Below are 12688 nucleotides of genomic sequence, written 5' to 3'. Positions count from 1 at the left end.
ATTAAAATTTTTTAAATGCAAATACTGACGTGTATACTTTGTGTTTCTAATAAGATTTTTCCTTGATGTTTTACTTAAAATATTCTTTAGTCATTTCATTATTATAATTGCAAACATTTGTATCTTTGTTTTTATCGTAATTATTTTTATGTTCAAACCAAAAGTTAACAGCATCGTCGTTTTCTCAGTTTTTAGCATGTTTCCTCTTTATGACATTTTTCCATCCTCACAAAAACGTCCTAACCAGTTGTGGCTCTATTTTCATGGATTCAGTGTAATCCTCACAAAATAATACAACTTTAACTATTTTACCAGAATGAACATATCATCTGATGCCCATTTAGTGTTCACAAAGGACAGAATTCAGGCAATATTAAATGTAGGTTTACCTCAGCAGGAAAAAAGGATAGTCACCTGTGAGAGAGAAGTGGCCAGATCTTCCTGTAGCTGACGCAAGGAGCAGAGTCGTTCACGTATGTGAGTATCAACGGCTGTCATGGCTGCAGCTTCTTGCAACTGTAATGTTTCCCGTAACTGCTGGAAGTAACTGCGTACTCTCTCACGAGCCATGACAGCAGTCCCACCATCTTCGTTTTCTGCCGTAGTACCAGTTCCTTCTAAACGCTGCACTACTTGCTCTGAGAATAAATGTTTCAAGGAAAGTACCATAACTACATAATTAAGTAAGTACACAAAAGACACAGTAGATAGAAAAGAAATAGAAAAAAATAATCTATGTTTTGATAAAATGTCGTAAAAGAGAAAGAAGGTTCCTAAAGGCCCTGGACTATAGAAAATTTGTGTTTTATCTCAAATAGCCATCAGAGCAGGGGAAAAGGGTAAAAGGAGGTAAAAAATCAATAACTTGATACGTGAAAGTCAATAAAAGCTAGTGGCAATGAGCAAAGTGGAGAGATTGGAAGTAGTTACTGTGATGTCTGAACATGTTTCTATAGTAGTTTATTCTGGTAAACAGAAACATGGAGGTATAACTGTAGACAATAAGAGGGACAATAACATAGTGAGGCCGGCCCCGTGGTGTAGGGGTAGCGTGCCTGCCTCTCGCCCGGAGGCCCCAGGTTCAATTCCTGGCCAGGTTAGGGATTTTTCTCTCAACCTGAGGGCTGGTTTGAGGTCTACTCAGCATATGTTATTAGAATTGAGGAGCTATCTGATGGTGAGATGGCGGTCCTGGTCTCAAAAGCCCAGAATAACGGCCGAGAGGATGCGTCGTGCTGACCACACGACCCTTTGCAATCTGCAGGCCTTTCAGGGTGAGCAGCGGTTGCTGGGCAGGCCAAGGCCCTTTCAAGGGCGTTAAGTGCCATAGGGTAAATAACATAGTGAGAGTCTAAGTATTCTCCGAACGGGCAGATTTATTACCATGAAGAGAGACTAGGTAAATGTAGCATGACTTTGCACTTAGACTTGTACAGCATGCTTAAATTTCCTCAAGATAAAAGCATCTCGGTGGGAGGTTCACAGAAAGAGGGGAAGAGAGGAGAGATTATGATGGATGAAAGCCATGTTATGTGCAAATGTCTGGAGAATGTAGCATCAAGAGGTTAAACCAAATTATTAAAGAGGGATGAACACTGACTGACCGGTTACAGAGCATCACTGTTCCCATCTTCAAAAATAAGGGATATCTTGCTAAGTGCGCTAACTACTGCCTGATCTATCTTCTAAGCCATATGCGGAAGACCTTCACATGCATTCTGGACAACCAGATTTGCAAGATTGTCAAAAATCAACAATCAGGCTGAATTTCTAAAGGGATGCAGCCCAACTGAAGAATCCATGCTACAAGGCTCCTAGACGAGATGTAAATTAAGAACAAGCCTTGCCTGGACCATAAGAAAGCATTTGATCATTACCTGATTTTGCTAGCATTTCAACAACATAGTGTACCAGACAATCCTGTTGATTAAGTGTTGCTGCTTAAAGCAGTGCCACAAATCTACATCTAAGTTGCTGCTGGAGCATCCAATTTCTTTTGATATACAGTTGGTATGCACCAACCAATACCTTGGACCCTTCTACAGTAAAACTTTTATACGTTTCCTACACTTATATGTTTTTTTTTTCAGCCATCCCGACAAAATCCTATACGTATTATGGCAAGTTATTTAATTTATATGTGTTTCACTTATATGATTTTTATGCTTATACGCTTATATCCGGAGTCCTCGAAGGCAAAATGCTTCGTTTATACGTTTATGATGGTTTCCGTCTTCAAAATCACAAGAAATATTCTAAACACAAACTTATGATTTGCACTGTACTTTTTCTTGGAAATCATACCTGTACGCGCATGTTTGGTAGCGAGTGCGACCTGGAAGCTATTTCTGACCATACTCTTTGGTGTTCTGTGCTTCAAGTGTGACCGAGTTGTGATTAGCATCAGGAGATTTGTGAGTAGTGAACATGGGTGACGGAAAGAGAACGGGCATTACGACTGCTGAAAATTTATGAATTTTGAGTGTAGTGAAGGAAAGTGGTAACATAAAACGAGTTGAAACTGCTAAGAAATTGGAGACTTCTCCGTCTACCTTAAAACACTATTGTAGATAAGGCTGCTGAAATTGAAGAAAGCGTGTGTGCAGTCCCGCATTCAGAGCGGAAAATATGAATACCTGCAAGAGTGTTTATTACAGTGGTTCAGGCAACATAGGACAGTAGGCATTCTAATCAGTGGACCAATGCTTTATGAAGAGGCAAGTGAACTAGTGATCAGACATGGTGTAGAAGATTTCAGTGCTTCGTTAGGCTAGCTACACAGATTTACGGTTAGGCACGATATTGGCAGTCATAATGTATGTGGGGAAAGCAGAAGTATCGATGCCAAGACTATGTAAGATTGGAAGGAAAATTGCACTCATTCTCTTTCGAAAATCGTTTAAAAGAACCGACACCTCGATTCGCTCCTAAGAACATTTTCAACGCGGACGAGACAGGCCTCTTTTTTAATTTAATGCCTGGACATACAATGGCATTCAAAGGGTAAAAATGTCACGATGGGAAACAAAGCAACTACGCAAAACAGTTCTGTTATGTGCCAATAGTGACAGAAGTGAAAAACTGACAATCGGCAAATTTTCAAAGCTGCTTTGTTTCAAACACATTGCTATGCTCCCCACGAAATACACCAACAATAAGAAATCCTGGGTCACTATGAAAGTTTCTCAAGACTAGCTTTGAAGCGTGGATGCCAAAATGGGAGCGAAAGGTCGTAAGATTTTATTGTCTGTGGATCGATGCCCAGCATATCCTTCTATTACTTCATATCTGAAGAATGTGACTATGGAATTTTTTCCCCGCGAATTGCACGAGTGAGCTACAGGCGCTCGATCTTGGAGTGATACGCACTTCAGGTTGTATTATCGTAAGATACTGGTGCAGCACGCAATCAGATGTGTAAACGTTGGAAAGAAGGACGAAATGAAGATCAACGTATTACAGGTAAGATTTCTCTCATCTATTTCCTCTTTTTATACATTTATTCATGTTTATGTGAAATACTTGCCCAAGGATTTCGCACAGTACCACGCATTAAGGGCCGTTTCACACTAGGTGACAGGAATCGGCTACCAACCACCCGTGGTTGTGATGACAGGAATCGGCTACCAACCACCCGTGGTTGTGAAACATTATTTTAAATGGAGTTCTTCACACTGGGCTACACTCTCTCGCCAACAGACCTTGAAGTAGTTCACTCCGGCTACCAGCAGCCGAGGCAGATTTTGCGGCCCCGACTGGCAACAGCTGGTAAACCATCACTGTACACTGGGGTCTTCACATTCTTCAGTTGCGTTTCATTCAGAACTCCCTTCAGTGTCATCGTGCATATCATGTTCCTCCATTCACCTTACATGTCCCCAGTGATGAGAATTTTGTGATGCGCCATAACGTTTCTGAGGAAATAATGGCTGAATTATACTGGTTAGAGAATTCTGTTTATGCCGTGGCCAACAAAGAACAAACCAAAATAATGGACTACTTTATTCCGTAACGTGACTTTTACCTCTCTTTGTATTTTTTATCCGGGTGCATTTCTTTTGTTTATATTGTTTCATATTGCCATATATACTTTGGAATATAACTCAGCTTCATATTTACAGAATTTCATTTAAGCGCTTTTCACACTTACACAATATTTTTTCTTCGGTCCCCTGGAAAATGTATTAATGAAGTTTTACTGTATATGCTGACATCACCATCATCATCATCATCATTGTTGTTGTCGTCAACATCAATTTCCCCTTTCCAGCTAACACCAGATGGGAGCAAATATGGTTCCTCTCCACCATTCCTCACTCAACATTGTACTCCAGTTCAGGTTCCGTTGTCCTATGCTCTCCTTCACAGAGTCCATCCATTGAAATCTTGGTCTCCCACATCCTCTCTTCCCTGTCGTCTGTCTTTCCAGTGCTTGTCTTGGCAGTCTTTCTTCTTTCACCTGTTTGACATTCCCAAATCACCTCAATCTGTTCTATTCCAGTTTGCCATTTAGTTTTTGCACATTTTGTTCTTTTCATATGTCTTCATTTCTCACTCTACCCCTCGTTGTCTTCTTCACGAATTTCATTTGAACTGCCTGTACTCTACTCTCATCTCTCTGAGTCACTGTCCAGGTTTCTGTTGCATATGTCATTATAAGTAAGTAATATCCCTTGTACATTACTTTTTTTAGCCTTCATTCGTACATATTTATTCCATATTAATCTGCATACCTGGTGGTAAAAGGTACTCCCCAGTTGAATCCTTCTCCCAGTTTCAATATACAGTCTTTGATTTTCTCTCAGTTCACTTCCTATTTGAAGTGTTCTACAATTTCCAGTTCCTTCTCTCCAATAGTGATAGCTCATTTTTCTTCCGTCACTCATCACCAAAGTCTCACTCTTCTCCAGGCTGATCCTCAATCCTCATGGTTTAATCCTTCTTCTTCTTCTTCTTCTTCTTCTTCTTCTTCTTCTTCTTCTTCTTCTTCTTCTTCTTCTTCTTCTTCTTCTTCTTCTTCTTCTTCTTCTTCTTCTTCTTCTTCTTCTTCTTCCTCTTCCTCTTCCATTCCCTTTTCCTGATTCTCTAAGAGTAGGGTAGTGTACCAAAGCCCTCCACCTTACTCAATCTTTCCACCATTCGTCTTCTAGTATTTTATTACTATTGATTCATCTATTTGCAATACATTGCAATACAGACCACAACAGAGCTCCTCCATCACATTCTAGGATGTCCCCTAGGCCTCTTTCCAGTCTCTGTATCCATGAATGTTCTCTTTGGTATCCTCTCTCCTGGCATTCTCATCATGTGTCCGAACCATTTTAGCTTTGCTATACCAATCTCTTCTTGAAGTTTACACACTCCCACACTTCTCTTTATTTCCTCATTTTGTATTCTATCTCGTCTTGTCTTTCCCTGTATGCTCTTCGAGAACCTCATTTCAGCTGCTTGTATCTTACTTTGGTTCTGCTTGGTTAACATACAGGCTGCTGAAGCATAGGTCAGTATAGGTTTATAATAGGACGAGTATAAAACCTTCTTGCACTTCATTGGTACATCTTTGTTCCATACAATGTCTCCCACACACTGGTAGAAACTTACAGACTGCTGAATTCTTAAACCAATTTCTCCATCCAAATTTGCATTTTGTGATATCACGTTGCCCAAATATTAAAAAAATTTCACTACTTCAAAAGGTTCATTTCCTATTTTTATCACTCCCCTGGATTTTCCGTTACCTCGTCATGATTAAAGTCTTACTTTTCGCAGTACTAATCTTCATTCCAAAATTTCTTATCTGTTGTTTTCTGGTCACACTCTTCGACCCTGAATTATTTGGAGGTTAAACTTGGCCATGTCCGACAGAATTGGACAGAATGACTGACTGCCATCTTGAATATGACAACACTTCGATATACTTGAGTCAATACTCAAAGGTGTAAGATTCAACATGTGCCACCACTGAAAGATGCGGATGCCTGTTCACTTCCTGGATTTTAATTTTTTAATCATTAGTAAGGATTTCATGACTTTTTCACCGGGCGAGTTGGCCGTGCGTGTAGAGGCGCGCGGCTGTGAGCTTGCATCCGGGAGATAGTAGGTTCGAATCCTACTATCGGCAGCCCTGAAGATGGTTTTCCGTGGTTTCCCATTTTCACACCAGGCAAATGCTGGGGCTGTACCTTAATTAAGGCCACGGCCGCTTCCTTCCCACTCCTAGCCCTTCCCTATCCCATCGTCGCCATAAGACCTATCTGTGTCGGTGCGACGTAAAGCAACTAGCAAAAAAAAAAAGTGGGGGAAAAAAGGGGTCTTGGTGTTGTAGTTGTTGGGTAGTTATGTTTTTAACTTTATTTTCATTTGTAGTGTTAAGCTAGTAGTAAATTCAACCTATAGTATTGTAAGCCGTAGTGTTAAGTACTGGAAAGACTAAAGTTGTGCGTGAATTTGTATATAATGATGCTAGATTTAGAAAGTTAAACTAGTAGTATTTCTTGTCATATTTTCTTTCCATGGAATTGCTTGTATTCTTGTTGTTATTGTTCTTGTTGTTGCTGTTGTTATAGGGTAATTATGGTTTAATGTCCCTTTATTATCACTTACAATATTAAGCTAGTAGTACGCTCAACCTATAGTATAGTAAGCAGTAGTATTAAGCACTGGAAATACTTAAGTTGTGTGTGAATTTGTATATCATGATGGTGGATTTAGAATGTTAAACTAGTAGTATTTCTTGTAATATTTTCTTTCCATGGAATTGCTTGTTGTACTCTTGTTGTTTGTTTGTTTGTTTGTTTGTTTGTTTGATTGATTTATTGTTGTTGTGTAATTATGTTAACTTTATTATTACACTACTGTAAGTGACTTGGTGATATATTTGTTAATAACAACAACAACAACCACTAACAGTCCCAATCTCCACACAAATGAAAAAAAAACAACACATGACCCACAAGAAATCAGAATAATTGAAGTTGATGGCAAGAATCTGCAGTGATTGACAAAGTTTAAATATCTTTGATCTGTGAATCCTACTGATGACCATTTGTTGAAGGTGTGAACATGAGGATTAATGTACCCTGGATGACAAACTGGCAAAGAATGACAGGCATTACCTGTGAATGCCAAATGAAAGAGCACCTAAAATCTAAGATTTATTGCACATAAGTTTTCCTATTATACTCTATGGTTCCGAGTGTTGACCATCTATCTATGACCATCTATCTAGGCTCTGCATCATGAACAAAGAGAAAGGTAAGTATGTAGGTATTTTAAAAACTCTGAAACTTAGTCAATTTATTTAAAAGTACATTGTACTGGTATTTTCTTCTTCACATCCTTCTCTTTCATTTTGACATGCACATTCCCATTCAGATTAATGAATGTTTTTTTAAGATCAAAGATTTCATAACCTACATATTACATATCTGACATTGTATCTTGTTTAAAATCTGTAATTGTGTCTTTAAAATACCTTCATTTTAACTATAGAACTGATAAGATAATGTTGCATGTATCACTCACCTAATTTGTGAAGTGTCTCACTCATCTCCTCCATGAACTTCCTCATGTGCTGTACAGCATTTATTACAGATGCTCGTATATTCTCTGCTTCAGTTTCCACCAATGCATGCTAAAAGGATTAAACATACAAACAGTATACTTGAAATACCATCAAGTTCATGTACAAAGTATGAACCTTGCTAATTACTGTAATACAGTATTTCAGAATCATTTGCTGTTCCTTTCCTTTACACTAATGCAACCACTGGAGCCAAGTGATTAGTAAGGCAGTGTTCTGTAGCCAAAGATGGTGGATTTTTGAACAGGGAAAATCAACAGCTCACAATGTCATTAGTTTCGGCAATAACAAAACTCACATGTACACATAAGAGGATTCAGCCAGCAAACTTCTTAGTCCCAACATTCAAATACATTAAAGAGAGTTTTTGATTTAGATTGTAGCACTGACTGTAATAGTACAGAGAATTATACTGAGTGAGCCTCTGCTCTATAACAAAAGTCAGGGATGTGACTGGGGCGATGACAAGGAAGATAGTCAATTAAGAAGTATAAAACAAAACCCACTCTCTGGATGTCCTTTACAACAGAAGAAGTCCAGAAGGGTAATAATAATTAAAACAAAGAAGAAGAAAGCTGTAGGTTCACATATCTACAATCTATATATATAAAATAACATGTCCTGACTGACAGATTCATCATCGCAGAGCCAAAACTATTGGACATAAAGAAATGAAATGTTGGGGATACATTTATATTAGAGTGTAGGGGCTCACTAAGGGAGGATTTTTTGATATTCCGTCGCTAAGTGGAAGAAAAGGGGGGTGAATATTTTAAATGAGCATATCTATATCTCAAAAACTTAAAAGTTTACAGATGTAAACATTGGAAAATCTCCTTTAAAAATAAAGAAACATATCCCTTTTTGTTTTTGGAAAATCCCCTTCAGAGGGGTGAAAAAAGGGACTGAATATTTTTTTATGAGGATACTTATAGCTCAAAAACTGAAGATGTTACAGATATGAAAATTGGTATTTGGAATCTCCTTTAATAAAGAAACATTTTTTTTTTGTTTCTTAGAAACTCCAATTAATCAGGGGTGAACAGGAGTGACAAAAGGGGGTCTATTTAAGAAAAAGATTATATCTACAGTATATCTCAGAAACGTTAATTGTTACAGACATGACAATTGGTATTTGGAATCTCCTTTAAAAATAAGGAAACACGTATTATTTTTGTTTTCAGAAAATTGACTTAAGAGGCGGGTGAAAATATGTAAAGAAGGAGTTGAATTCTGTTTATCAGGATACTTATATCTCAGAAACTAAAGATGTTATAGAGGTGTAAGTTTGTATTTTGAATCTCCTTTAAAAAAATGAAGAAACTCATATTTGTTGTTTTTGGAAAGTCCACTTAAGGGGGGAGAGGGGTGGAAAGAAGTGAAGAAGTTGAATTATTTTTATGAGGATACTTACATCTCAGAAATTGAAGATGTTACAGATGTGAAACTTGGTATTTTGAAAGTTCTTTAAAAATACAGAAACATGTATTTTGTTTTTGGAAATTCCACTTAGGTGGGGGAAAGACTGGTAAAGGTGTTGAATTATTTTTAGGGGATACTTATATCTCAAAAACTGAAGATATTACAGACATGGAAATAAGTATTTGGAAACTCTTTAAAAATAAAGAAACGTGTTGTATTTTCTTTTTAAACTTGAGACACGACTGTTTATCACTCCATTTTTCGGTGAGTTTTTATACTTTAAGGATTTTCAGATAATATCTTAGTACAGTACCAAGGAACAACTACTTTTAACAAATTACAAAATCAAAGCGAGCGAACCTGGACATCAGCAAACTTCAAGATGAGGCACGTACTGAAAATGCTGTCAATCTATGACTTTCACCATCATCTCTGCAAAACAAGATATACTACAATCCCATGTATACGTGCATATGCCAGCTATGTGAGAAATCATGTGAACGTTATCACATCGAACTGGGTACAGAGCAAACGAAAACACAACTAAGTGTTAATAAAAATAGTATTTAAATCATATTTATACTTTGCACATTTGTGCACATTTCCAATAATAATAATAATAATAATAATAATAATAATAATAATAATAATAATAATAATAATAATAATAATAATAATAATAATAATAATAATGAAATAGCAAGACCTAGATTAAATGGATCACAGAAATTGAGGATATTAAAGAACTACAAATAACAATAGACAATCTCAAAAATAGAAAAAATAAGATACTTCAACACACACACACACACGCACGCGCGCGCGCGCACACACACGCACACACACACACGCGCGAGGCTAAAGACCAAGATTAATAAAAGGTCTAATGGGAGGGTATTTTCAACAGAACAAAGGAAGGCAGCATCTCTCATAATGAAAAAATATTGGGCTGATAGGAAATCAAGAAATACTTTGTATAATTGACTAGATTGGTCCAATGTAGTATCCAAAATTCCTCCAAACCAAGTCAAAATTCTACTAGGCGACTTTAATGCACCATTCGGCAAAGAAAGAAAACGCAGAAAAGAATTGGAAAATTCTCAGCACAAATGGACCAACCAAATGGACAAAGATTAGTTGAACTCTGCACGATATTCAACCTTAAAATCATGTCAACACATTTCAAAAAGAAACCATAAAAAAAAAAATGACATGCAGATCCGCGAACACAATTATCGGCGAATTCCAAATTGACCATGTAGCAATCTCTTATCCAAACCATAGATTAATCATGAATGTCCAAGTCAGAAGGGGTGTAAACATAGACTCATCAGATCATTACCTGACAAGAATCAAACTACAGTTAAAACCTCACAGATTCACAAGAACTGCTTACAACAGCATAAACACTAATTCCTCTGCAGAAAAGGAAGAGGCACCCTTGGCGGTATGAGGAATGTGAACGAGGAATCCTATCTCGACAGGAAGAATACAACAATTGGAACAGCAGCAAGACAGAGAATAACTACAAAACATTCCTGGCAGTGAGGAAAGAGAAGGAAATTTGAAAAGGATCAACTACTTGAAATCAAGAGAGACTTTGAAAGAAACAACACATGAAATTTCTATAAGAACTTCACATCTAAGCTTACAGGATAGCAATAACAAAGACTCTACTTCAAGAAAGAAAATGGACAGCTGGCACAAAACAACCAAGATAACTGTGAGGAACTTGCCAGGTTTTTTAAAGAACTACTGAACTGTCCCAAACCAACACAAAGATTTCCACAACAAGAACCTGAAAATACTAATAAAAATTCATTACCACCACATGAATAAGAAATTGCAAGACAGATCAAAAGACTTAAAAACAATAAAACATCGGGTGAAGATGGAATTATAGCAGAAGTCCTCAAGTCAGCAGGCCCAAACACAATAAAAAATATCACAAAAATCATGTAAAGCATTTTGGCACACAGAACAAATCCCAGAAGACTAGAAAAATGCATTAACTCACCCACTACACAAAAAGGGAGACAGAACAGATATAAACAACTCCAGAGGAATTTCACTAGTATCAGTTACATACAAAATTCTATCCCAGTGTCTTCTCAATAGAGCACAACAACTAGAACCACAAATTGGAGAATATCAGGCAGGATGCAGACCAGGCCAAATCGTGTCCAGAGCAAATCTTGAACCTAAAGCTAAACCTAAGACATCAGAGAATTTGTAGGAAAAATTTAGTCTGTACATTTGTTGATTTAAAAAAAAGCCTACGATTCAGTCGATTGCGAATCACTCTTCCAAATATAGAAAGAATAAGGTTTAGACATGAGAACACTTGCAAACATAAAACAAAGACAGACAATGGGGGAAAGCTCATATCTCTTTGAAATCAAAACAGGAGCAAGACGAGGAGATGGACTCTCACCTTTACTCTTCAACTGCGTCCTTGAGAAAGTGATACAAGAGTGGCGCAAACAGAAATTAGTCCTCAAATTTCACCAAACAATCACTTTAGGCCGAGGAAAATTGGCAGTAGATTGCCTAGCATTTGCAGACGACCTAGCAATTTTATGATGCAGATATTGATTCCCATAGGGAACCTAAAATATTTGTCCTGAATGAGTGAATTTATAATACCAATATAATGGTCCGTTATTGGACATTATAAATTTTCCAGCTAACTCATTCTTGGTTGCCTACGTTTCGCCCTCGTGTGCTAAGTTAGGCTCGTCAGTTGGGACTTAGCACACCACCCAAGACGCAAGGCTAGTGCATACCGTGGAGGCCACTGCATAGGCTATTTGAAGCCACCAGCAGTGCCAATGCACTATGAGAGCTATGTCTCATTTCCAAAAATAGATGCCTGCCTGGCCATCAAATGATGCAGATATTGATTCCCATAGGGAACCTAAAATATTTGTCCTGAATGAGTGAATTTATAATACCAATATAATGGTCCGTTATTGGACATTATAAATTTTCCAGCTAACTCATTCTTGGTTGCCTGCGTTTCGCCCTCGTGTGCTAAGTTAGGCTCGTCAGTTGGGACTTAGCACACCACCCAAGACGCAAGGCTAGTGCATTACAAGACGGTATATTTATTATTATTATTAATCGATACGGCCACCTGTGGGCCACGTTTACACAATCTTCCTTCTGTCACGCAGACTGATACCCTTCTCTTTACACTCTCGCCAAAGATTCTTGAGTCTTTGACTTCTTCTTGCTCGTTCTTCCACCGAGATGTTCCGTGGCTTCGCATGTTGCTCTTCAGACGCATCCCTCAATCCCGCAACCTTCTTCCTAAATGATGTCCTTTCTTTTATATCCTCCTCCTTGATACCTATTTCTGCCAAGTCATTGTGCACGTGTGTAAGCCATCCCGGTTGTTTTTTCCACCTTTCCTGCAGAAGAAGTATCCTGTTGGTCAATCTCTCAGGGTTCATTCTTTTGATATGTCCATAAAACGTCAGTCTCCTTTTTCTCATCACAGTCGTGATTCTTTCTACTGTCTTGTAGAGCTCCAAATTCGATCTTAACCGGACTGTGTTTGGGTCACTCGTCGACTTTCTAGGGCCTAAGATTTTTCGCAAGAATCTTCTTTCTCTTTTTTCAAGGACTGGGTCAGCCATCCTCGTCAAGGTTTCTGCTCCATAAAGGCACTCTGTTCTAACC

At 38.0% G+C, this 12688-nt stretch overlaps 1 protein-coding gene across 1 annotated transcript in view; it reads right to left on the bottom strand.

The window, feature by feature from the left end:
• The window catches only part of LOC136858519 (E3 ubiquitin-protein ligase TRIM23), a 218119-nt gene that overhangs the window by 115436 nt on the left and 89995 nt on the right, over positions 1 to 12688 (bottom strand). The window contains exons 5-6 of the mRNA XM_067138121.2: positions 7525 to 7633; positions 415 to 638 (exon numbers count right to left, since the gene is read on the bottom strand). Of these exons, the coding sequence (XP_066994222.1) occupies positions 415 to 638; positions 7525 to 7633 (333 nt within the window). The remainder of the gene's footprint in view (positions 1 to 414; positions 639 to 7524; positions 7634 to 12688) is intronic.

The sequence above is a fragment of the Anabrus simplex genome, chromosome 1, assembly GCF_040414725.1.
Source record: "Anabrus simplex isolate iqAnaSimp1 chromosome 1, ASM4041472v1, whole genome shotgun sequence".
In the NCBI taxonomy this organism is placed as follows: domain Eukaryota; kingdom Metazoa; phylum Arthropoda; class Insecta; order Orthoptera; family Tettigoniidae; genus Anabrus; species Anabrus simplex.
Note: the sequence above shows the minus strand (reverse complement) of the source record. Positions and strands in the feature narration are given on the sequence as shown.